The sequence below is a fragment of the Cyprinodon variegatus genome, unplaced genomic scaffold, assembly GCF_000732505.1.
Source record: "Cyprinodon variegatus isolate N-32 unplaced genomic scaffold, C_variegatus-1.0 Scaffold372, whole genome shotgun sequence".
Taxonomy (NCBI): Eukaryota; Metazoa; Chordata; class Actinopteri; order Cyprinodontiformes; family Cyprinodontidae; genus Cyprinodon; species Cyprinodon variegatus.
In genome coordinates this window covers 352,543-379,864 of record NW_015150825.1, presented here as the reverse complement: position 1 = coordinate 379,864, position 27,322 = coordinate 352,543, and the positions used below count along the sequence as shown (strand labels likewise).

Here is a 27,322-nt window from a genome sequence, read left to right as displayed (position 1 = left end):
CGGTCTCGGCACGGATCGGTTTTTCAAGGGTAGTGTAAATGGGGTAAAAAAAAAAACTGTATCCGTCAAGCTTCTGTGAAGTGGTTGTTGGTAATCCCCTGTTGTAAAAAGATGCATCCCCTAAATCTTGTTCAGCATTAACTAAATAGGAGGTCAGAGCTGATAAGCTAGTCAGCGTTCACCACGTGTCTTAGCTAACTTAAGCTTTGTATTTCTCTTTAATTTTAATAAAAAAACTTTGTTCCTGTTTGGAGCTAACTCAAAACGCTAGATTGAAAAAGAAAAAAATCTACCACATATCTGTCGTTTCCACCTTAAACCAGCTTTCTGTTGCTTTATGCATATTCTGCCTATCAGGAGTTAGCATTCCCCGTTTGCTGCTGACAATAGGGAGTCTATTTCACATCCTCTGTGTGCGACTGATGATTTCCTGCATTTTGAGTTGTTACCGGAGCGGATGGAGGAAGATTTTGCCTTTGGAGCCATTTTTGCAAGAACCACCCCTGTGTTAATCCTAACGGCTATAAAACAGAAATGAAGAAACATAAATCCAAAATGTCAATTAGTCAGCAAAAGAATAATTAGCAGGCATAAGTATATATGTTATATTGTGGCATGTCTGGATTGGGAATGAATAACCATGAGAAATTTCAGTGAAGTTTTAATTTCCCTCTCTGCAGCTGTTTCAAAAGCCCAATTAACACAAAGCGTTGACATGTTTTTTTTTTTTTTAGAGGTTTAAGAAGTAAACTAAAAGTTTGTTAAAGTTACTTATTTTTAGTTTAATGTAGATCAGCATTGTGTCCTTGAGTAAGCTGAGAACGAGAGAGGCTAAAGTCTGACTTGTGCTGCTGGATAAGGGACCTCAGAGGGACCGGCAGATAAAATCAGGGTGTTTCCCTTAAACGTTACTGTCCCACAGCAGATACCTGCTCAGCTGGACTCTAAAAACATTTAGCTTTTCTTGTATTAACCTGTTGTCCCTTACCAGTTTTTCCTCTTTCATTTTTTCTTTTCCTACAGAGATGTGAGCTCTGTCCCCACAAAGATGGAGCCCTCAAGAGGACGGATAACGGAGGTAGATCCAATGCCAGAAACCCACACATGCACCCATTTTGTCATTATTTACACATCACTGGTATGTTGGTGGAGCATTAGTAGGCTGAGAGAGTCATGTAGCTGTTTGTTGTGTGTGTGTGTGTACCTTTTTTTTTTTTATAGGGGTGTGTGTGTATGTTTATGAGGGGGCGGGCCTGCAAGTGTATAGTGCATGGCCTGTGAGGAGTCTCCTCATGGGGTTCATTGAGAGGTCATCATGGTAGAGACTGTAAATATTCTCTGTGCATGTAGGTGTGTGTGTGAGGCAGTCAGAGAGAGGCACAGCTGTGGGATTGTGTCCAGGCCTGCAGGGAGGCATCAGGACAACACTAACACACACCGTTTTACTACTTTCTCTTTTATTTTACCCTTCTCATGACCCCTCTCTCTTTCTCTTCTCTCCTTCCTCACTTTATCCCCTCTCACTAACCTCTTCCCCTTGTTTCCTCCTGCTCTGGTCAGGCCCCCCTCCTAACTTGCTGATTTGTTTAGTTGTTTTTTCAGGTGGGACAGAGGAAAAGGAATTTGGCTACATCGACTTGCATTTATTTGCATGCTAAATTAGCACACTCGTTCAGTTTCTATGTTGAGGTGTCACTGTTACCATCTAGATGGGTACATATAGGGACATTTGTGGTAGATGTGTTTGGAGAAAACAAGTGAATAAAAAGAGGGTTGAACGGTCTGGAACTCTAAACTCTAGGTTAGTCAGTAAGTCAAACTAAAGCTTGTTAGTACCTAAACTAAAGAACATTATGCCACTTTTATAGTCCTGTTTTATAGGGCTCCTCTAGATTCTTGGAGGGTCATCCAAACATCAACATGCCCAGATTTAACACCCCATCATCCCGCCCCCTGGCCTTCTCTCCCCTGTCCCGCTCAACAGGTCAAAGGCAGGTCATGGGTTCAACTGTAAGTTTAAGCCTGTATTTGTTTCAGCTGTAAATGGGGGGGTGGGCAGACAACTCCAGTTGGGCTGCAGAGACTCCCACCTCCGGTTGACCTGCTGGTAACCTCCGCAAACTCCTCCTCAACTTGTCGTCAATTTTGTTGCCCCTCTGACCATGCCCTGCTGTCACTCCACAGCTCTGCAGTTTGTCTTTGTTGACGGGCAGCTGTGTGTGTTTTTCAGGGTTTAAGGACATGGGGAAAAAAAGCTTAACAAGCTTTTATATTTATCTTTTGAATGCACATGAAATTTCTACAGTTCTTTTTAAGAAGTAAAATGACTAATATTGTCTTTTGCAATGAGATTTTTTTTTAGCATTTTTCATGCGAAACTTAGGATATACAAACAATGATCTGTTTTATTGAAGCTTTAATGCAAAAGTGTAAAAGGAAAACAAAAGAAAAACAGTTCTTTCTGCTTTTTAGATAAAACAAAATTAATTATTACGGGCTTTTCTGAAAATGTTGCGATTAGCTAGATTTGATACAAATACACATATCAGTTGCATTAATATTTTAAAATATCAAGGAATAAATTCTCACCCAGCCCTAAGAAAAGAAAGTGTTATAATAGTGGACAAGATAACAGTAAGAATATAAATGTCTTTTTATTGGTACTTTTGGTGTAGTTTTGCTATTCAGTCATGATTGCTCATCTGTTACGTGCTTCTGTCTACTTATAAAACCGCTTTTTGTGTCAGTTAATTTTAGTACAAAAGGACAAATAAATGGACGGTCTATCTCTATATCGATGCATATTCTCAAACATAAATGTTTGAGAATCCTGAAGTATATAAAAATTAGTAGAATATAAACAGCTTGTGGATATTGTCCTCATTGCATAGATACAATTGTGCTTGAAAATGTACAAGACTTCCATTAAAGACTTTTTTGCTGCCAATGAAATACTTTAAAATTGACGAAAGTAATAATGATATATATTAGGGCTGCAACTAAGGATTTTTTTGCAAATCAGTTAATCTATCGAATATTTTTTTTTAAATCGATTAATAGTTGGATAGCAAAAGGTTCCTTAAAGAAGACTTTTTTAAGACATTAAACCAGGTGATACTAAAACCTTTCCAACTGAGGAGTTCTGGCTAGAGCAGATTAACAGACAAAAACGTTTTTTATTTTTTTATCTTAAATACAAATGTTTTTATATCTTTATTACAATTTTGGTAGAATAACTGCTCTAAGTAGGTAGCTCTGTCAGCTAAAGGCATGTTTTAGAGTCTCTACTTCATTTAACGATTAATCGATTACTAAATTAGTTGACGATTATCTCAATAATCGATTAACCACGATTAATCCTAATAACTTTTTCAACCCTAATATATATATATATATATATATATATATATATATATATATATATATATATATATATTACTAATAACTAAAAGACATAAACAGGTATGTTTGACCTCCTGAACTTAGACTTTGTTGGGTAAGACTTTGAGGAAATTTCTGTAATGTAATGTTTTCTGTAAAGGCATCACTAGCTGTTCACCTCTAGGCGTTGCTTTTGTATCGGTGTGAACCAGCTGCTGAACTTAGAGTGATATGAAAGTCAGATTACTTATTAACAAGATGGGTTAAAAGATCAGAGCATCAGTTGCTTCGTTGGTGGTTTTTCTCTGTAATTTGTTCAGTGCTCCACCCACCTGAAAGTCCAAATTGTTAATGAATGAAATGAATAAAAAATGTTGTTCCTTTGCAGAATCTCTGCTGGCAGGAGTTTTTTATGTATTCTTTGTGAATCGTTACAGGCTGGGCCCATGTTGTTTGTGCCCTCTACATACCAGAGGTGGAGTTTGCTAATGTCTCTACTATGGAGCCCATAGTTCTACAGTCTGTCCCACATGAACGCTATAACAAGGTAAAGGGGGAAAAAAGTTTCAGTTGCTAAAACACCACAGGAAATAATCCAAAGTAGATCAATGTTTTTTTTTCTGTGTTTTTTTTTTTGTTTTTATTTATTTTACAATAAAACTGGTTTACTCTGTGTGCAGACATGCTACATTTGCGAGGAGCAGGGCAGAGAGAGTAAGGCAGCCACCGGAGCCTGCATGACCTGCAACAAACACGGCTGCAGACAGGCCTTCCATGTCACATGGTAAAACGCACATGGGAGTGGTGTCAGCCCACTAATCAGCCACCAGCACTTTTCCTGCTCCACACTAGCATCCTGGGCTCTTTCATTTTCTCTTATGACATGTTGGTCTAAGGTTATATCATGGGAATTCAAGTCCAGCAGCTCAAGAACTCATTAGCTCTTCTGCTAGCTACAAACCTACATTTTCTAATATGCCACATGATATAGTTGTGAAAGTGTGGGATATATTTGTTACACCACTATTTATTATTTTATCTATTTATTTATTGTTTTTTTTTTTTGTTTTTTTTATTCTCTGCCCCAATAGTGCCCAGTTTGCAGGTTTATTGTGTGAAGAACAAGGCTCAGATGCAGATAATGTCAAATACTGTGGATATTGCAAATACCATCACAGCAAACTGGTAAGTGCCCTCATATAATTATTGCATGTATTTTCTATTTACTAACCCACATTTTCACATCACATTGCATTTGGAAATTTTTCCCCTTCTTAACATGACATATAAAATACATTCCACCTTTAATATTGAGTTTATTTTCCCCTATGGTTCTTTTTTTCCAAGTAGAGTGTGAAGAACAGCACTATTACCTACAGTAGATTACCTTCTGACAGACTTCTTTTTTTTTTTTTTTTTTTTTGCTTAAGCTAATGGAGACAAAAAAATAAAATCATCCTTTAAAAAAAGAAACCAACTTATTAATTTCGTATTTCTTGAAAATGCAGAAAAAAAATAAATATAAACAAATATAAAGCAGAAAATTCTATTTTCTGCTTTATATTTCTACTTTTTATAAGCCAGACAGTCGACGATGTTAAAGGTCTTTGAGTGAAAACTAAAGGAGCTCTACCTAAATTGTGTAAATATAGTTCTTTCTTGAAAGCAGAACCGGCAAGCTAAGAGGTTAGAACAACATTCCTGTTAATCAGCGGACGCCAGGCTAGTTAGCCAAACAACAAGGAGGCTAATTAAACAACCTCTCGTGGTTCTCTTTAAAAAAAAAAGATGACGGGAAAGGTTTACACTCAGAGTATTTTTCAACTGAATTCATCAGGATTTATTTCGCATCATTCATTAATATTATTTGAGTAACTAATTAATCTAACAACGATTTTTTATAATTCCAGTTAACAATTATTTGATTACTCAATCAGTTTAAGGCCATTTCAATGATGGATTAATAAGTGAAGTATTGCATCCCACTATCGATATGTTCACATTAGTAAATCAGTAGTCGTTTATTTATTGTTTTTCAGAGAGGGGGGCTTTGATTGGACCATTCAGGTTTTGTTCCATTTCAATCTCATACGTACCTTATGAATTCAGTAAAATTGTTCTTTTTACTCAAACTGAAGTCTGTCAGATGATGATCCACTGAACGTAAGATATTGATTGCGAGTAACCTCGTAAATAAACCACATTTAACTCAGATCTGTTATACGTTTAGGTAGATGAACCGTTAGCTGTAGTGAATAGTATTTTATGGCATCATGTCGGTGCTCACTGTGAAATAATATGCAGCAACCTGGTTTGTTGCATGTTGCTTGTTTTTGCCTTTCTTGCATGTGTGTGGTGAAGGTGCAGCTTCTATCCAACATTTTGAAAATGGTTAGGCTGCAACTAACGATTATTTTGTCCGTCGATTCTTTTTCTGATTAATCGATAAATAATAGGATAGCCAAAAGTTCCCTAAAGAAGACTTTTTATGAAATGAAACCAGGTGAAAATAAATCTTCTGGATAGAGCATAATGCAAATGCTTATATATTTTTTTAACAATCATGGTGTAATTACTGCTCTAAGTGGGTCGCTCTGTCGGCTAAAGGCGTATTTTACAGTGTCTATACTCCAGTTAATGATTATTTGATTAGTAAAGTAGTCGATGATTATTTCAATAATCAGTTAATGACGATTAAGCCCATTAATTGTTTCAGCCTTACATTTAAATTTCATTAGATTTCAGTTTCATTGGATGTTATAGATTGTTAGTTTTCTACATAGAATAACTGTTTCAATAAAACATTTGTGAGCTTCCTGTTTCTCATCAGACCCACAGTCACCTGCTCTTTTTTAGGTTCTACTTCTGTTTTCTGCCTCCTTTAACACCAATCTGTTCCGTCTACAGCCACATCATTTTGGTTTTCTTCTCCAGCCATTCTTCTGCTTCCTGTCTCTCCTCTGCTTTTACTTTGTTTCATTGAATTCACGCTCCTTTTTTTCCCTTTTGTCTGATATGGTTTCAAATCATCTTTCCCCCCATACTCTTGTTCCTCCCATTGTCCTTTTCAAATAAATATTTCGCACCATTTATTCCTTAATTTCTTGTCTGAAGATTGGGGTGACGTCCCCCAATTTGTATTCCATCATAGCATCAAACTTATTTAATAGCTTTAGAACCATTCCATGTAATTTAGATATGATGGAAAAAAACCTGCCTTGGGTTTTAGGTTGTAAAAAAGTTTAAAATGTAAAAGCTGCCCTGTTAATTATTGCTTTAACTTGTGTAAACCTTGACAGTGCACAAATATTTTCTCCCTTCAGATAATCTCCATATTATCTTTGTTTTGTCCCACAACCTAGTTGGAACATCTTTTCATTGTCAGATTGAATGTTATCCAAAAATAATAAGTTATTAAACACATTTATTAACAGAAAATGGACCACATAATCCAACACTTGTCTGCCGTTCACACATGTGCTTAAAAGATCAACTGTTGCGTTTGTCTCTCTCTTAACACCCTGGTTGCACATGTCTGCTAAGCATCAGTTGGTTGAGGGGGGGCACAGGGATTCCTGTGTCACTGATGGGGAAGTGGCTGCACCACTCTGATCTGTGGGGCCATGCTTGAATAGAATACAGGACACCGTGCACAAACGCATCCATACAGACAGCATTTTCCACTGTTACCTCATGCTGGCACATTGATTACATCGAGCGTATATGAATTGCTCTGGATGCTGGGGTATAATGTCATTAAGTTTGGACGGTCTGGATGACAGGAATGTGCGTGGGGGAATTAATGACAGCATTGTCAACACAATGGGTTTCATGGAATGTGACTTGATAGATATTTACGCCATGTTAGTAACATATGGTGTTTGACTGGATGTGGTCTGTAAAACCAATTTTGAACTATGATTAGTCTGCTTTGCTCTCAGTTACAGTGAATTTGGTGTTAAACAGACATTTCAGGGTCACCTTGTACTAATTATTTTACTCGTTTTGGTTTGGTTGATGCACCTATGGATGCACCACTTTAATAGCCTTGTCTGTTGCGGAGGTCTGGGAAATGGTTGTTTTTATGGCATCTTCAAAGCCGAAGTTAAGCAACAAAGGTTGCATAACTTTGCATAAGTTTTTTAAGGGATCAAAGAATTGTTGAAGTCTTTTAGCTGTCAGAGAAACCTAGATGTTGGTGTAATTAATTTGTTGTATCAAAAAGTTGGTTTGTCTTTATTCTGTGCAGCACTTCTTAAATATCTCCAGCAAGAACTCTGCTTTTTTGTCAGAAGCAAAAAGTCCTAGAATTTTTCAAAGCTCTAATTGCAAAAAAAATCTTTTTTGAGTTATTTCCCCCTTTTTTGAAATTATAAATAAAAAAGATTTTTTTTTTTTTTTGTTTGTTTTACTGATACTTAGTGATTTTTCTTTTTTTCCTGAACATTGAATGCGTTTTTATTTGAACGCCTACTGCCACGATATTTTTTTTTCACCCATCAGGAACCAGTTCAGTGCCTTTTTTTTATTCCAAAGATTTTCTTTTTGACTGATCTTGACATTTTCCTCCATAATTTCAGTCAAATGCTTTTGTCTTCTTTCCTTATTTTTAATTTTGATCTCAGTTATTTTTGATCAACATTAAGCCTCTTTAGTGGAGTTCTATCCAGTAACTTGGAGTCCTCTTTGCTTTTTAGCGAAGGAGCAGGGGCCGTGGTAGTAGGTCTCAAAGCTTAAGTGACTCTTCCTCTCAGTCTATGGATAGACCCTCAGAGCAGGACAAGAAGGTAAGACAGCCCTGTGACCTTACCCTCCCTATTCCTCCACCCACGACTATGACTCTTATAGAAACTTACACGGTGCTCACATTTTGGAGAGACAGAAGAAGGCACATTGACAGGTTGAAAGACACAATCTGTTTCTCTCATGCTAAAGCTTTTTTCCTCTCTGTAGAGTTCCTCTTTACATCACATCAGTAAAAATCCACCTGTCCACCCCCTGCATTCATAATAGAACACAATTCTTTTGACTATTTTTGGGTTGCACTGACCTTATTGCTCTTTTGAAAGGCATCGCTACTTCTAATTAGTATGTGGTGGAGCCTGGTTGTAGCAGTTGTTAGCTCTGATGTCATTTGGCTTTATAGAGAATAACTCACCATGCGGGCAACCCCAGTTTACTAGGTTTCACATTGAAATCTGGACACAGTGCGGAGTTGATAACTTCTTGCAATGTGAGAATAGCGCAAACAGCTCCAGATTGCACGTGTTTGTTGTCTGATAATACACCTAGTTGAGTGATTCTCGGCTGCACTTCAGATGCAAAATGTATGTCATATAATGGCAATGTCAAGTCTTGCAATGTGTTTCACAGTGACGGGAAGAAATTCATGCATGTAACATGTTCTAAATGTCAGCTAGACTTTCACTCGCTCATTGCTCGCTCAATGAATATCCAATCCTCTTTGAAAAGATGCATACTCTTTGAGGAAGAGGGAACTCTGCAAGTCAATGAGCTGCTGCAGTCTGCTTGGTCTCCCTTGGATGAATGACTGAACCCATCTATAGGATTTTATTAAATTGACTGTAAAGTGCCTGGAGATGTTAACTAGTGCAACATAAGTAAACTGAATTGAATAGGGGTTACGCGTTAAGACTCGCAATGAGTAGTGGAAACTTTCTGATGAAACAAAAAAGTCATGAATTTTATATATAATTGATATCTTTGTGAAATTGATAAATATTGTTATTTTTGTATGTTTCCTTTGTGTAGCCAGACTGTCATCTCCTTTTATAAACTCTAATCAACTGGAAAAGATATGAGCACAGAGTGCTAGATAAAACTTACCAAATTCACAAACTCTGCAATATGCAGTTTTTAAATAAAAAAAATAATCCCTACCCTTTATCCTCTCATACACTGGTCAACAGCAGTTGTTTCCTCCTCTAAAGGAAAGGTTAAAACTGAAGGTGGACAATTTTGAAACTTCCAAAATTTATAGGGATATCCTCAGAGTTTCTAGAAGAAAACAAGATGCTGCAGATGTGTTACCAATGTTGGTACCATTGACATAAGACAGTTGGCTCAGATTTTCCTTCACATTGGAATTATAGTCCAGGGTATATTAAGACTATAAAGGTAAATAAGACTAGAAAGTAAGGTTTTTGAATGTATTTTTAATACTTCCTTCACCAGACCTTTTTAAGAGTTTAATCAGAACAATCCTTCCTCATTCACTGCATAGTAACCACTAGAAAAAGTGTTTATGATACAGACATTAAACTATTAAAATGCTATCTTCCTTTCTCATTTCTTTGGTGTTTAGCTTTCCTCTGTGTTTATGTGAAAAAAAAAATATTTGCATAAAAAAAGAACAAGGAAAACCCCATTTTAAGCTCAAATAGGTTCTTTTATTTAGACTCCATCCAGTGTGAGAACGTCTCTTCAGCCAAGGCCAAATTGGTCCAAGCCTGAGATAACATTTTGTTCAGTGAAACGGCAGGGACAACATGTTTACTACAGCCGCTCCATTATCAGCACAGAACTCGTACCTGACAAAATCATTATTTAAACCCCCTGCTTAGCCTTTGCACTGGGATAGGAGGTCCTGCAGAACGTATAAAGGAATTTAGATTTTTAAAGGAGGAGATTTAAGGTAAAATGTGGCATTGCATCACTTTACTCTTGACAAAATCTTTCTAAATTTTTTTTCTATCTAAATATTTTTCAGTTATTTCAAACTTCTTAGACCAACAGAAAGCAAGATGAGGCATTACTCCTTATTCATTTTTATGCTGTGATACTTGCAGTATTTGGACCTGTTCAGACTAGAGGGAAGTAAACCGAACTAATCTTTCACATTTTATTCACTGCTTTGATAGAAAAACATGGGATAATATTTGAGATCAACTGAAAATGGAATATGTAGGTTTTGTACTCCTTGGTGATTTTGTCTGACCATAGCAGCTTCAGGATGAATGTGTGCAAATCAAAGTTGATTCTGTCCGTCTCCCGGCTCTTGTTTTTAGGTGTAGTAATTCTCCCTGAGCAGTTTGGAAGCATTAGCGTATCCCCCTCCTCCATTGCTCAGACTCATAGACGCATACTCTCTATCCCCTTCCTTGGGTCAGGGATCATTTGGATTAGATTTGGGTCCTTGTGTGTGCGTGTTTGTCTGTCTGTCTGCACATGCATTTGTAATGCACGGTGGAGGCTCAGATGTATGCCCACCTCGTGTTAGAGCCTGCAGTCAACCAACAGCAGGGGCTTAGAGATCCCCCACACTGGCTGCTCCGAAAGGCCTGCAGGAAACACACACATCCATACGTGCACGCACACAATGGCTGGTCAGAAATCCTGCAGGAAACGGCACAGGGGAATTCCTGCCAGGCCAGGGCGGATTATTTTCTCCTTTGCTTCCCGTTCCTCCCTTTCTACTCGTCTTCCCTTGCTTCTCCTTCTCTGTCTGACCTCCACCTCCAGTGCCCTCTCGTCCTCCTGAGGCCATCGATTCGAACTGGGAAATATTTCAAATCTGAACTAGATAAAACTTTACCCTTCTAGCCTTAGTAGACCGATGTTTTCTGATATAATGAATGATATATTAGGGTTTAATTGTTTTAGCATTCTTTAATAAAAGCTGCATCTTAGAAAAGCAGCTTTGGTCTAAACCAACTAGATTTAGGATTTAATTGAACTTGGATTCAAAGCAAACAAGGACCAATATGGCCTCTAGCAAAATTTTATTTTGCTTTTCTAAATTAGTGGAAGGCTGTCCACTGCACCAAATTAACCTATCTACCACATTAGCTTAAAGTGCGCTAAGTTGACTTTTAGTTTAAATCTCTGAAGCGTGGTTCTTTATTGGCCCTAACAGCTTTCCGTACAGATTTGACCAAACTTCAGTTTGGCTTCAACTCTGGTTCACTTTTCTGAACCCTAGCTAATTTAACCAGCTGTTAACTGGATCCAGAACCATGTTTAAAAATGAACCTATCAGAGCCTACACTTAGTTAGGCTTGAAACTGCTCTTTTCTTCTTTAAAATGTATAAAAACTTAGCCCTATATCAGAAAAATATAAAAAAAAAAAAAGGGAGATGGCTAAATTTCAATTCTTGATAAAGGGATTTTTAATATAAAAGCTTTAATAAAACACTGATTTAATATTTTAAATATTACATTAAAGTCTCTGTTTAAAGAGAATTATTCTTATTATTCTTCACTTCTGATTTTTACTTGAATTAGGAATTAAGGCTGGGGGATATGGCCATAAAATCTCATTGCGATAAATACTCACCTTATTAATTCTTTGAATTCTTAGGTTGCTGAGGCTGCGTGGCACAGCAATCACAACCCTAAAATCACAAATAGTTATTTTGAAAAAATATACACATTTTAAAAAGACTTTTTCGGTACATCAGTTACATAAAGTTGTGTGATTTATATTAAAAAAACAAACCCTAGTAACCGTATTTAATCCTTCAAATTGCCCCAATGAAAAGAATACATTTGCAGTTAATTTTTTTAATCATCACTCATCATTCTAATTTAAGTCTTTTAGATAATAAATAAAAATTGTTATCGTGACTAGAAATGTATCACGATAAAGATAAATAAATGCCTACCCCTTTTAACAATAGAGTCAACTTTTGTGCAAATGATATAAGATAGAAATGTCTAAGGCTTCCCTTCATTCTGAATCAGCTCTCTTTAGTGAACCAAAGTACTATTTTTGTTTTTTTCGACCCCCTTGTTGCATTTTTTAATACTAACTAAATTATAACATGTTTATCCCTTTATTGCAACCAGTTGCTCATACTTTTTATGCACTTTGTTGAGATAAAAACACAACTATTATTAATTAATGTATTATCGGCTGAATTATGATATCATTTATCAAAAAAAGTTTCTTTTTCTTATTTCCATATAGTCTTTTCATATGTTTTACTGTCGTCCAGGAACAGTCTGATTGGCGCTCCTCTAATGAAAATGAACATTTATAATTAGGGCTCTGATGATGATTTAACCAGAAGCCCTGTTTCTGTGTCAGAAGCTCATGTCTGAAACCAGCACCGCCACTTATGTTTAACTCTTAAATTAAACGATTGCTTTTAAAGGAGCATAAAGAGGCGGTTTCTTTTTTAAATTCATTCTCCTCGGATTCAGAGGGTCAAACGACCTGTCCGAATGACCACGGAGCGTACACTGCTAAAAGGCTTCTCTGTTTAATCAATCGCCATGATTGATAAGGCTGTGGCGGAGCTACAGTGTTAGCATGTGTGTTATGTTTCCCACGACCGGCGCTGTTGGTCCTCTGAGTGGATGTGTTACCCGACTCTCTCCACTCAGCCTCTGTCCATCAACACCTACCTCTGGAATGTTAATGAAAAACAACAAGGGAATCCTGAAGATTTCAGCTTCCCGCTTTGTTCTCCTCGGAGGTTTTTGGTGCAGCACAACATTTGGATTCATCTTCTGTCTTTGTGTAAAAAACAAAACAAAAAAAACCTTCACTGTGCTTTTTGTTTACTGCTTTGCTATTGCAGACAGAGTAGTATGAGCAGCCTATGGGTTTTTGACAAGCATGCAGTTTGTTCTGGAAGAGACGGAGGTTTATCAACTCTGGCTTTAAAACATAAGAAAATTGTACAAAAAGACCTTTTTTTGCAAAGGCTAAAAGGCAATATTGTTAAAGACAAAAAGAATATATATATATATATATATATATATATATATATATATATATATATATATATATATTTTATATGTATAAATGTATCATCCAGCTCTCAAGCCTTGCAAGTTATATAAAATAATAAACTAAACTAATCAGCCTTAATGTCAGAGACATTTGTGTTTGATAACTTTTTTCTTCAAATTACCTTAAATGTTCAAATTTAATAAATTTTTAAAAGCCGCTGAGTTATGTTGAATTAAGTTTGGCATATTAAAGACATATTCTTTAAAAACAATTTTTGTGACTCTTAAATCTTGCACCGTATCGGAAGTCGGTGAACTGAGTGAAGCTGCTATCTCTTGGTTTGGTTGGGGATGTCTGTTAACTGCCATTCATGGAGGAAGTCTGGCTAAACTGTCACAATCCTTCCTGCACTGAGCCTTTAACAAACCCCCGTGGGGAGGGGCGCTTTCTGCTGTTACATATGTGTCGGAACATCACAAACACGCCGAGTCCCTCGCTGTTTTATCGGGATGTTTTGTACATTTTCACCATATTCTCTGAACCATGCATGACTGCACACGTGCCAGTGTGCGTTTAAAGAGTTTGTGCACCTTGCCTGCGTACGCCAGTCTGCAGAAATCATGTAGTGTGAGGAGCGCTTGTGAGGTGTAAATGTGCTGGCACCCAGTCACCACCTCTGCTGCGAGAGGAGGGTGACGGTGTCTGCCTGTGCCGGCGAGGGTGTAAATTGAGCTTTGATGGTCTGAGAGGAACGATCTGATTGGGCGAAACGGGGAGACTCTGAACGGTTCAGCACAAGGCACTTAGATGGTCTCTTCTCTATATGGCAGCATGTTAAACACCCCTTTTTATCTCTCCTCCATCGCTCTCTTTTGTTTCTGTGGCTGTTTGGACTTTAATCTCAGATTGAGTCATTAAAATGCAGCAGCGCCTTCCTCCCTCTGTCATGCACACACCCGCCTTCTACATCTGTATTCTAATTACTCAGATGTGACAAACTTTTCCTTTTTTTCCTTCCTTAAAATGTTTACAAACAAGATTTTCTTCTAATGCTCCGTATGTTGAACATTAATCCTTTTCCCTCACGTTAAGCAGCTTCACTAATCTGTTGTTCTTTTCCTTTGGTTTCTTTACTCAACATGTTCAGAAGCACAAGGAGCGAGACAGACATAAACCTAGACACAAGAAAGGCTCCATGGACATGTCTCCATCGCTTGTTCTTCCTAACATCATGGTCCCTGACAAGGTGAGCATTTTTCACTGCTCTTCCATCCTGTCATCCATGTTTTTCTCCATCCATCTATGAATTATCTCTCTATTTAATTGGCCACTATTCATTCTACAGTCTTTATTTTTGTTAAGAAAGTCTCCCCTTCGCTAATGACAAAATCTACTATATATGTTTTTTTGTTTGAAAGTATACATTTTTTTTGCATTTCTTATTTCCAATTTTTTACAAATCAAAATACAACAATATTTGAGACAAAATATAAATGTTTATTAATAATCATATTAAAGAAAAACGAAAAATAAATGTAGTATATCCATGCGATTTTGCACATATACATACCGGTAAAAAATAAACCTCCAAAGATGTAACACTTTGACGAAATGCAACAAGTACTCAAGTAGGAACTTAAAAGAAACAAATACTATATGTTTTATAGGACTATATATTTAGAATAGTTATAGTTACTGTAGTATCACTCTATATAATAAGCAGGTTGTGAAGATCTAAAATAAGTTCCTCCCATTCAGACTTGTATTTTATTCAGAGACACCTTTTTGTATGAAACATATAGTAGTTTTGTATAATACATATAATATTTGATCAGGCCAAAGCAGCAGACATTAACCAGATGCTACCTTTTATTTTTTTTTTTATCAATAAATTCTTGTTGAAATTATATAATGAATGTAGTGTCATCTAGTGTCTATATGAACTACAGTTAAAAAAAGACATTAGTATTGTTTTTGTTATTAAAATCATATGTTTATTTCAAATTTCCTTACATAATGAAGCACTGTTCTCTCCTTCACTTGTTTCTTGTGATTCGTCTGTTTTTGGATATTCACTAAGTAGTTTGTTTTTTATTTCTTTTTTGGGTCCTCCTTATCTTCCTTCCTTGCTCAGACCTACAACAGCGGCACCACAGGAGGAGGTGTTCCCTCTCTGCCCGCGGCCTCTCAGAAGCGTTTAGACGACAGTAGTGGGCGATTTACCAACGCCAACTTCCAGGAAGTGTCGTCGGCTCACTCGGGGGGGCCGTCCAAGGACGGCCTGGTGGCAGATGCGACCAAGGCGGCGTCCGAAGGCAAGAACAAGAAGAACAGCGGCGGCCCTCACGCCGTCGGACAGAGGGGCGGCCGCAAATCTCTCACTTCGTCTGGGAAACCGTTACCGTCAGCGGTGGTCACCATGGCTACCTCCTCTACATCTGCCTCCGCTTCCACGGGGCCTTTCCATCAAGGTGAATTAATAGCAGCGAATGCTTCCGTATGTAAATTTTTCCCCACAGCTGGGAATTCTCCCTGCAGTTAGGAAAATGGAAACACAGTGAAAAATCATCTGCTGTTGAACAAAAAAAAAAATTGAAACATGAAATCTGCAGCTGCAGCACAGCAGCATCAGTAAGACCTAAATAAGCAGGTTGATGTGTGTGTTTTGTGGAAGCGCTGTGTCATTGAGTGGATTTCGCTCAGGCACCAGAGCTTTGTGTGTGTGGCTGCGTAATCACCGCTTCCACCGCTTCGTCTCGACTGGCTCCTGTAATCTGGGGCCCTGTCTGGAAAACACAAACACAGACACGTAAGACAAGCAGGGAAATCGAGACATGGGAGGAGGCAGCGATCACACTGGTCTTTGGTTTTCTTCTGTTTAAACCTCTGAGCTCCTGTCAGCTGAAGGTGTGTTTTGTGGTTTAGCTCAGTTTCTCTGCATCTGCGTCCTTCAGAGACGCTTCCTTCCTCTGATAAATGCGAGGACTTTGTAATCAGGAAGGATTCTAATTTATTATTGAAGTTATCTCTTTCCTCCCAAAAGATTAAAATGGAAACCTCTGCAGCTGCAGTGTCTGTTTTCTTAGATCCATTTTTCTCTTCTCCAGTACTGCTCACTATCCTTCCTCTCCTCTCTGTCCTCACTTCCTCCTCGCTTGTTTCCTCCGTTTGTAAATGCCCCAATTGTTCCACCTGTCTCCCAGGCCTGCTGCTGACGAGTGCCAGCAAGGCTCCCGCCGCCCCATCCTCCTCAGACTTCCTCAGCTTCACAGACTCAACGCTGCGTCCTGGCGGTGGAACCACTTTTTCCTCCCCTCCGTCTTTCAGCAGCTGTCTGGTCAAGCCGAGCTCTGAGGGCGGGGCATCAGAGGGAACCACAACTCTCTTTGGTTCTCTGATGTCTGCGACCACAACCTCTGCAGGTATTTAAGAAACGTGTGCTCCGTTGGGCAACACACTTCAGTGTTTTCCTTTGGGATTTAATGTAATAAACCATCACATAGTGGTGCATGATTTAAACTGAAATGGCCACTAATTTTCTTGAATTAGCTTACCTCAGTCAGACTGGATGTAGAACGTCTGTGGGCAGCAATCTGCTCCACTCTAAGATGACAATACGCTATATTTGAATAGTTCTCCTCTAGATAAAACCTCTCATCCAGGCTCTTAACATCAGGTTACTTTGTAATTATTTAGCTCGCTCCATCCCTCCTCTGACCAACACTTTCTGAACAAAGTATCCCCACAGCACTGTGCTGTGTTCAGACATGCGCTCGGCTAGTTTTCCAGAAAATGTTCAAAATGTTTTGAACACAGTTTTCCATGTTTATACTGTTATAAGTCGATTACTGCTGTTTTCTGGTCTCTTTTAATGGCGAGTTTTCATGTTGGCCCTCTTCCATAAAAGCCAGTAAGGCTTGCATTGTTTTTTTTTGTATTATTTTTTTTTTTTATTGTAGGGTATCAGAATAAAACGGCAAAGGTGGGTAGCTTAGGTAAGAGTAGCACTACTTAATAAAGCAAAAAGTACATTTTAAAAAATATTCAAGTTTTAACAAAGTATTTAATATTAAAAAAAATATTCAAACTCTAAGTAACTGATTTACGTAGTAACCCTGATCATAAAAACTGACTTAATATTTTAGGAAATGATGTAAAATTCAACAAAATATTGAGTGTTTATGCAAATTCTGGTATTCCAAAGAATAAGATAAAAATGAACATATAGCATACAGTAATTCCACAGCAAAATAAGTACAAAATACATTTTATAAGTTGTGAAACTTAAAATCAATCAATAAAGTGTGTAAGAATAGGTTCAATTAAATTAGAGTTGGCTGTATTTTCACTCAACCTCCAAATGACTCAGCAGATGGAACATAATATTTAACAAATAAGCCTTTATTCTAAAAAAAAAAAAAAGAATAAAGTGTGTCTCTCAATGGTGCATATTTGTTTTAAACAAGCTTGTTTTCATTAAGAGATGTTATTCACAATGGATGGAGTAGTCAGAAATCTGACTCTAGGAAGAGTGGTGATGCTTCATCATATTTCCACTCAAGATAAAGTATAACTTAAACTTGTAAGTTTTTAAAAAGTTAATCTCTCAGAGTTTTGTAAATTTTCTGATTTTTTTTCCATCCACTTCGCAGTTATGCACTGTTCTGTGTTATCTATTACATAAAATCCCAACAAACGCATTTGAGGTTGTGATTGTAAAGTAAAAAGTTTAGGAAAGACAAGAACGTGAGAGAAAACCTGAAGAATGATTTCTCACTTGTCTCTGTAGCGGTTGGTGGAAAGCTGTACGAGAACTCCCACAGTCACACCGCCAGCGAAACCACCAGCCTCGTCGGAACGACCGGCTACAAACGATCCCAGGCCTCCAGCAGCGGGCTGGGGATGGGCGGCGCGATAGCAGCAGCAGGAGGGGAGGACGGCGTGAAGAAGAAAAAGAAGGGCAACTGGCGAAACCGATTCGGACCTTGTTTCACCACAGACACAAAGCCCTCGGAGGCAGCTCCATCCCTAACCCTCCCCACCTCCTCCTCCTCTGCAGCCAGCATCACCTCCTCCTCCTCATCTTCCCCAGCCTCCACCGCCTCGGCTACGCCCTCGACTCTCTCAGGCCGACCAGGCTTAGTTTCCAGCAGCGGTTTGGGAGCGGGTATAGGAGGAGACAGGGCGATCGGGGTCCTGGGCGTCGGCATTCAGAAATCCCCGGCACTTCTCAGGAACGGGAGTTTGCAAAGCAGTAGCAGCTCCGCAACCAGCAGCTCAGGTGAGAAACAAACACAAACACAGAGTTGGAGATGTTTGCAAAGTTCAGACTGATGGAGGGATTGTGTCGTCCTAACAGCACAGTTAAGACTTGTTTGTAAAGACACCGTTCTAGCTTCTCCTGGCTGGAACAAACTTCCTGTTTTCATGCAGGACTTGACCTCATTTGGACCCTTTGTCTTGTTACTAGTTATTTTAGAAGCATGAAGTTTATAGAACAAAAAGATCATTTTTAGTTTCTGACCTGCAAATCAAGAAAAATGTGCAAGTTCCCATTCTGACCTGCTGATCTGTGCATCTCTTCTTGTTTGGACTCCTTTTCCTCATTGGTGCTCTGATACAATCAAACCAAATTATAAGTAAAGTCCAATATGGCCCGTTTGTGTCAGTTTCTGTTCCACACATCCCCGAGTCTCTGAATGTGCATAAATAATTCAGTAGGGGGTTTGAGGACGGCCTCAGCACAGTATTAAATTACCAATCACTAATGGCAAGGATTTGATTCACTTTTGTAATTGCCTCAATATTTGCATGTGTGTGTCCCTGTGCATGCGTGTGTGGTAGATTGAGCATCTTGCTCACACACGTGGAAAAGGCTCTGTATATTTCTTTTTTTTTTTTTTTCCCCATCATGTTCAGTTGCTTGGCAACTGCCTTTATGCTTTGGAGTTTCCCTGGGCTGATGGAAGTGGCTCAGTCTGCTCCTCACTTCCCACACCTCCCCTTTCTCCCAGAATCATCACCTTTTTGTTTCCTACCTCAAGCTTTCAGATGTCTGTCTCGTACCTGTCTTCTGCTTGTCGCTCAAAGTGTCGCTAATCAGTTAAAGCTTTACAAAGCTGACAAATGTAAATTTACGGACTGTTTATATACCGTGTATTACTGCAGATGGGGTGATTAGTCTGACCAGGACCAAGATTCTTCCCATGCCGTTTTATTTCCGCCCTATTGTTAAAGCATTCAGCATTTAAATTCCTCCCTCCATTTAAGTTCATCTTAAATGCTAAATTATTAAAAGAGTTTCCTTAACTTAGGAGTGCGCTGCTGTGACTTATTTATTAATATAGAAATCCAACACCCCAAAGAGACTGTAGGGTGAGAGAAATCAATGATTGTGAGCAATCTGGCAACGTTTACTGGCTGTTGTCCCAGTCGCACAATAAAATATCCCACAACCTAAAGAAAACATGAAACATTAAGTAGCTGTGTTTGTTAATGCAGTCAGAGACCGGTCCGGCTGTTTTATAGACTGCTGTCTCAGCGGCGGAGCCCGCGCTCTGATGGAAGACGACACACAGACACACTCCAGTGGGCTTAGTTTGCCTAATCCACGGTTTACCTTTAACCTGCATGGAAAAGCTGCAGAAAAAAACAAACACATTTTAGTTTCTTGGAAGTATGTGTTTACACATTATATGTTATTTATTTTAACGAAAAAAAAAACATTATTGGCATTAGATTTAATTATTTATTATTGTTTACTATTTTCACAGCATTTTCTTCCGACTCATTCTGCTACATTAACAAACACCATAAGTTATATATTATCTAAATTATATATTATCTATTAAGTCCAATAAAGGGGGGAATATAACAGCTTAGAGCAATAAAACTGTACATTTATTACTGATTTAAAAAAGTTTTTTTAAACTTTTATTTTTGTTTTATTGTAAATAATAACATTACTGTATTTATTAATCTCAAGTACTTAAATAAAAAAAATATATATAAATTCTTATTTATGTGAGAGGTGTTTAAATTAACAGCAGATTAGCAAATAATATAAAATGTGGTTTTAGAGTTTAAATGTAGTTGTTAATTTGGCAGAAAAATGATTTACGTTCTAAATTACTTCTGAAGCATTTGATGAAATTCTCTTTAGCTGTTTTATGCTGTTTTTTCATTTTAATATTTAAATTGAGTAGATCAACAGGTTAGTTTTTTTCCCATCTTACCAATTTGATATAAGCTCTTTTTTTCTCTTTTTTTATACAATGCAAAGTGTGTCTTTTTTTTTTTTTTATTATTTTTTAGGAGCAATCCCAAACCCATGCAGACTTGTCGCTACACATCCCTCTCTTAACTTCTATTAATTTTACACCCCAACTAATGTGAATAATCACCAGAAGATAAGATCGTGAGATGGTGAGCCACTATCTAGGTTTATTTTCTGCTGCGGGGGGTTCGGCATATTTGCGACTCAGCGTCCCGTCTCAGGTTCTCAGTTCAAGCTTTTCCCTGAAGCAGCGCTGCCATTTCTGACCACAAACGGCGAGGTCGGATCAGGCGGCGGTTCCGCATGTCTGTGCTTCATATATACTGGTGTGAGAGCGAGAGAAGGAGAAGTTGTCCCGCTTACTGTAAATATTTAGCTAAGGGTTAATGCAGGGCAGTAATGGGAAGAATCCTGGCATTTAACCCCCCTCCCTCTCACTCTCCTGTCTGCTGCTGATGGATAGATAGTAGGTCTGATAGAAACGTGTTGGTGGATGGGGAAAAGCAGGGGTGAGATTTTGGCTAGGTTAATGTTTGATGGCTGCGGGGTCACCACTGGGACGGACGAGCCGGACGAGCACAGTCAGGTCACTGTGGGTGTGTGTGTGTGTGTGTGTGTGGGAGGAAAGATCCTGGATTTATTCAGGGCAGCTGGAGTGTAAATGCATAAAGGGGGAAGAAACCAGGCAGACCAAATGAAGGCGCTTATAGGCGTGTATTTATTAACTCACTTAAATGATCACATGTTTAATTGTAGGAGTTAATCCCAGGGAATTCCTAGGTTGATAATCAGCAGCTTTGTCTCTGCTACGCACACGTGAGGGGAAGTGGTGAAAAGCAGCAAAATATTCTGGAAGGTTTCAAACTGAAAACCAAACGAACCATCTTAAATACAGATGTACTGATTTGTTTTTTAATTTCACATTTAAATAAAAATTTAGCTTTTTTATTTTCATTTTAACATTATGAGTCATGTCTAAAAATAGGATTTTTTTGTGGATAATAAAACACACACACACACACCTATATGCTGGAATATATAAACAAAACCAAGCTAGTTGAAACTCTTCCAATATAGTGTGTATTTTTTCCTTCCCCTATAATTTAAAACGATGCATACTAGAAAAACAAATCCGGTTTTGTTTATTTAACTTTGTTTCTCTTCTTTCCTTTCTTTCTGCCCATGATTCTTGCAGCTCTCTTTATTTCTCTTGGTGTTTTAGTGACTCACATGTTTTTATTAGACTGAAGCAAACCTCCCTGCATTTTATTCCTCTCTCTGATCAAACAGCCGCCCTACTTCTGGCTTTAAATTAGTTTTTGTTTTTGTTTGTTGGTGGAGAACTCAGGAAAACAAATGTCTCCGTGTTGTTGTGGTTACACTTGGTGTGTCTCGCGATTACATCAGCTCTGTCCCGCTAAAACAAGCTGAAAGGCTCTGGTTTGCAGCTTCAGATAATACTCACTATTTACACCCAAGTTTTAAAAATAATGATTTATTTTGTAGATGTCTGGTGCAGTTCTATCTTTTTTTTTACTGTTTATTAGAGATTTCCAATTTAAACTGAAGATATTAGATATGATTACGTTTTTTTGGAAGAAACAGCAAAAGCGAGGAATTGCTGTGTAATTGAGACCAGTGAGATTCTGCTCCTAAAAAGAATTAATTTAGGTCGATTTAAAGTTTTTATCTTTTCAGTTTCCACACAATAGAGTCTGGTTTAATTCTATTTTAATTGTGCTATTTTTTATTATTATCTAATTTTGAAGGAAAAGCTGTTAATTGTTAAAATCTGTTTTATTTAAGTGGGATAGTTTACGCATTTAATGTCTGTCTTGTAATATTTCCATTAGCAGTAAGGGGATCTTTAAATATTTTAGAATAAATTAAGGTTTTAATAAAAAAAAAAGTTAATTATGGAATATTGCTAAAAATTTCATGAAAATCTAAAATTAGAGCGTTAACCTATTTTTTCAAAAAAAAATTTTATCTGTTGTGTTTTACAAAATAACTCTGATCTGTTCTTTGGTTTTCTCACCATTTTCTTTCAACAACCTGATTTCATGCGCTGCATTAGCTAAACTCTGATAAATTGTTGGTCCGCTCTTTAATCCAGCTGCTGAAATCCTTGCATTAGCACCCCCCCCAACCCCTGCCCCGCCCCCGGATCCTTGCCCACCCCTGCTTCGGGGATCAATTTTTCTGCTGCATATTGCAAAGCGTTATAAATAGTATGTCGGCCCATGTAGTGTTCCTATCTATCGCTCCCTCCACCCCTCCGACCCCTCCCCTCCTGGCACAAAGATCTCTTGTTCCCCCAGTGAATGTGTGCTGCCCTAAGCCATTCAGGCTTTTGTGGGGCTGAGGGGCCCCTTTACCCCCCCACCCCCGCTGCTCCCTCCTCTGCTGGGGTCAAAGGGAGGCAGGGGCAGGGCTTATCCGTGGTTAGTGGGCGAGGGGAAGAAGGAGAGATGTTGGACAGGGGCATGTGTCGGGGGACGGGTGAATTTTGATAACAACATAAATTTAGATGAATTTGATACCTGTAATTTGATTTAATTTCAGAATAAAATATAAAAAACATAATAAATATATTTTGAAAGTTTTTTTATTTATTCTTTAGTTACTTTTATTTGATTTAATTACATTAAATTTTCCTAATTAAGCCTTCAGTTAATCTCTACCTATTTTTATTAACATGATAATTTTTTTATTTTAGTTTCTCTATTTTATTTTTTTAAAGCACCCAGGTCATGCATCCCAGCAGTAATTTTCTTACGTTACTATTATATTTATTATTTGTTTATATTTTCTATTCCCAGCTAGTTTTTTTTTGTAAATTGTGCTTTGAGCAAACTTCATTAGGTTTATTTTAAACCCCAAGCATTTTCTCCTTTTTGTAGACTTTTGACTTTAAAGAACATAAATTTTTCCAATCGTAATAAAATCTTTATTCTTCTAAGAATACCTAGCCAACATCAGATGCTTGCACATTTGATTATATTGTAATACATTTTGTGACATGATGTGTTAACTGTTCCATCATCTACTTAAACGTATCGCCGCTTTATGATTTAAGTGGGACTAAGGATTAGGATGACGCTGTCAGTGTTTTATCTCTCCACAGGTGTCTTCTCTGCAGCCGACGGGTCATCGTCGGGGACAGCAGCCGTCGCCATGGGCGGGGCGAGCGCCGAGTTGTCACAGCAACAGCAGCCCACACCTTCCCTAGCGCCTCCCTCTCCATTCACAGCCACGGCACCGCTCAACAGCACAGCCTCCACACACGTGAGTCCCAACACGCAGCGTTAGCTGAAAACTCTCACTCACACACACCCACCTCACTCTGGCACGCATGAAAAAGCATCAAACCCACAGCGACGCACTCCATTTCTCCCTTTTCTTTCACGCGCGCTCTGCTTTTATTCAACAAACCCCTGCATCGCTCAATTCACCCACATCTCTCCCAGCTCCGAGCTCAAGTGGAGATGAACCGCACGAGGAACAAATGGCGTGCAATTAAATGCTTTCTGTGGCAAATCTCTCAGCACCATTATTAAACTTCTGCACGTTAATTATCTGTAAAGCAAAATAAATAAATAAAACGTGTGCATTCCGACCTTGTGTGGAGTCACTTTTTATTGTCGGATGATGTATTGCCGAAGCCCGGGTGCACCTGTGGAGGGTCGTTTTCATGCATTGAAAGCACAAAAAAATAGAGCTTTCTTCTTGTTCTCCAAACATGTCATTAGAAAGTGTGTATTCTCTCGACTGATTCGGTTCTATTAACCTCAGTGAACAAGGTTGTGATGGATTTCAGCTAATTAAAACGCACAGAATAATTTTTTATTTTTTGGTGTAAACAGAAAGAAATACTCATTATTGTCTCAAACCCATCAGTTTGAATACACTCGGGGTTCCAGCAGAAAGAATCACTGGAGGAAGCTGCCAAGGCTGAATGCATGTCCTATTATGCTTTGGAGAACGGTTCAGAAGACGCATCTGAGTTCATTCTCCAGGCATCATCCCTTAAAGCGGGTCTAAAAATCAAGGCCACGCTTTTGAAGACCGATGAAATGTTTGGAGTTCTTTTAGAAAACATGAAAGTAGAAACCTTAAACATGAAAGCCACAGTTAAACACCAAATTGCAGAAAAAGCTTCCTTTCAGAGTGCGTGTTACTTATTAGCTTTTTAGTTAACTTTAAATCTCGTCTCCTGGATGTGGTGTAAATCTGATCTGCTTTAAATGTCGTAGCACGTTTCCTAATAAGAGCCTGTCCTTATCCTTTAATGCCGTAATTACGAAGCATTTAAAACATTTACAGATGTACAATTTATTATAGACCTGCTGTTTAAGAATAGAAATACCAGTACAATAGTTTTAATGAAATGGTTTTAATTAAAAACGCAGTTTGTCATCAAGCTTAACCAAAAAAGAACGTCAACTGTGTAATAAAGGGTTTTTTCTTAGTTTTTTTAAGACATGTTATTTAAAGGGACATTTAAAAAAATTCTCAAAGAATTAAATCTATCAATCCTCTGCTTGTAGTCGCCAATGCTGAAAGAGAAAATTTTGCATTGGATGCTCTCCTTTTTAATAGCGGTTTAAAGGCAATGTTTTGAACTAGATCTATTGTTATAATATTTACAAAACATTAAATCTAATTAAGTAATTTGTTTTTTTGAATTTTTAAACAATTGTCAACTAATTTGCTAATGGAAAAAATCCCCAATTGATGGACACAAACTTTAAACTCACCATTTGTTGAACAAACTGACTTAAAGCAGCGATTTATCCAAAACTATACAGAAAATGTATACTTTATGCATTTAAGAGAAAAGGCTTTTATTTTAATGTTACTTTTCAACCAGCATTGAGTTTCACCTGTTTAAAAATCTTAAAAAAAAAAAAAAAAGGTATGGAGCAACCTTTGCCATCTGATTCATGGCTACTGACATAATACTTAACAGTTAAATCCTTTAGCAAAATCACTAGTAGCTGAAGCAGATAAACTGAGACAGTTTCCTTCAAACCTTCACAATAAGAGCCTGATTGATAATTTCATCCATTTAACCAAGGGTTTAACAGCTCCTATATACACTTATTAATGTTTTATGTGTGAAGAAACGTAATTAGCATCCTTTTTGGCAAAAGTTTTGACAGTGCTGATAACCTGAGGCACTCCTTCATTGGAACCTTCACAATAAACCCCTTTTGACAAAAAATAACGCTCCTTGCTTTATATTCTTTTTTTCTTCTGAAAGGGCATCTGTCTATAGTGCAGCTTCCCGAAAGCCTTAACAATTAAAGCATCCATACAGCAATCTGAGCTACTAACAAAAGCTATTTTAAGGTTCTAGCTTATCTTTTCTGTTTGTAAATCTTAGTCTGAATGCTGGTGGCATTGTGTTCAGAATGCAGACTGGAACTCTTCTATTGTGTCTCCTAATAAGGGGTAGACTCTAAACATGCTAAATGCATAAAAAAATCTCAACAATGGCTGCACAGCTACTGATAGATTGTTAAATTTGAAGCCATAGTTCAACTCTTCACGTTGGTAAATCTGCATTTATTTCATTGATGTTACTGTCATGGTTGATAATAATGAACATGAACTCATCTAAAAGTCAGTTTAATAATTAATTTTTAAGCTTGACCTGCACATATTCACTGTGCACTGGATCTGATTGAAAGAAGTAATATGATCCAGAAGAAAGACAGACTGTCTGTTCATGTGTACCTGAATTATTGTCACTGCTAAATTGTGGTCTGTTTATGCAGCAGGAGAAATCGTTAATAAAGTTCAATAAATTACCTCTGCATGAATCAACAGGTTTTGAATATTTTCAGCCTTTTTACACAAACACAGTGACGATATTGAGAACATTGATTCTAGACCTGATAATAGCGGATTTACATTTTTCAATGTCCGAACCTGACCGTCTTTGTCCAACCTCATCCCACCCCCGCAAGCACTTTACGCTTTCTCTCTTCCGACTGTCTTCCTCCACCGTTGTCCTGAGATGTAATGACATCTGACAATCTCAGCAGTAGGAATGGAGAGGTAGATTGAGCGAGGGAGGGGTGACTGTATGGTAGAGGTGGAGGGGGGGTGTTCAGCTGCCTGGCCTTTATATCTCAGCTTAATGCATGTTCCTGGGGACAGGAGAAAGGTGTAAACCTTTGTGTAATTGAGAGGATTTTATTCATCTCCTCTTCCTAAGCCTTTGTTTGTGGGAAGCATGCCGACTTTGAGCTGAGTTTGCAGAACTGACACAACTGCAGACTGAAGCCAACAAACCAGGCTTCCCCCGTCTGTGTGTGTGTGTGTGTGTGAGAGAGAAAGACTGAGACGGTTCGCTGTTTGCAGTCCGCTGACAGACTCTTGGCCTTCTGCTATTGGCTATTTGCCTAAGACAGGAGTAAGAGAAAGCAGTTTAATGAAAAATGAATGCAAATGAAAAATGAATGTTGATGTGAAAGGGGGCAGGCTTCTGGAAACAAGGGATGGAGGAGGAGGCGTTAGGAGGAGCGCGGAACAGGTTGCTTAATAGAATCTGAAATAAGAATTAAATTAAAGCAGAATCAATATTTTTAGGTCTTTCCCATCTTAAAAATCCCAATTCATGAATTATTAATAGTCTAATTTAAAAAAATAAACATATATTCATAGCTTGAAGGCTTTCCTAAACATTATTAATCATTTTCTGCTATTCTCACGTGCAGCTTTCTATGGGTTTGCTTGTTTTTTTTTTTTTTTTTTTAACACATAATATGCCGTAAACACGTCTTTAAAACCAGCTAAAGTAAATATTTATCTTCATACTGTTAGTTTTTAGATCATAGCTGATCTTCATGGTCCGGTTGAGTCTTAAGGAAGCTGCAGACTTCCTGAGCGCTCTCTTATTTTAATCACTTTTCTGCATCGTCACATGTTTCGGTTTGGTCACAGTGATTTTCAC

At 38.0% G+C, this 27,322-nt stretch overlaps 1 protein-coding gene across 4 annotated transcripts in view; it reads left to right on the top strand.

The window, feature by feature from the left end:
* mllt10 (myeloid/lymphoid or mixed-lineage leukemia; translocated to, 10) overlaps positions 1 to 27,322 on the top strand; it is a 44,278-nt gene that overhangs the window by 6,808 nt on the left and 10,148 nt on the right. For 3 of the 4 annotated variants that reach the window (XM_015386610.1, XM_015386609.1, XM_015386612.1), the window contains exons 3-11: positions 1,024 to 1,078; positions 3,819 to 3,928; positions 4,062 to 4,165; positions 4,473 to 4,566; positions 14,230 to 14,328; positions 15,217 to 15,553; positions 16,286 to 16,504; positions 17,872 to 18,363; positions 23,486 to 23,646. In XM_015386610.1, coding sequence (XP_015242096.1) covers positions 1,024 to 1,078; positions 3,819 to 3,928; positions 4,062 to 4,165; positions 4,473 to 4,566; positions 14,230 to 14,328; positions 15,217 to 15,553; positions 16,286 to 16,504; positions 17,872 to 18,363; positions 23,486 to 23,646 — 1,671 coding nt within the window. The remainder of the gene's footprint in view (positions 1 to 1,023; positions 1,079 to 3,818; positions 3,929 to 4,061; positions 4,166 to 4,472; positions 4,567 to 14,229; positions 14,329 to 15,216; positions 15,554 to 16,285; positions 16,505 to 17,871; positions 18,364 to 23,485; positions 23,647 to 27,322) is intronic. The other variant, XM_015386611.1, reaches the window with a different exon arrangement.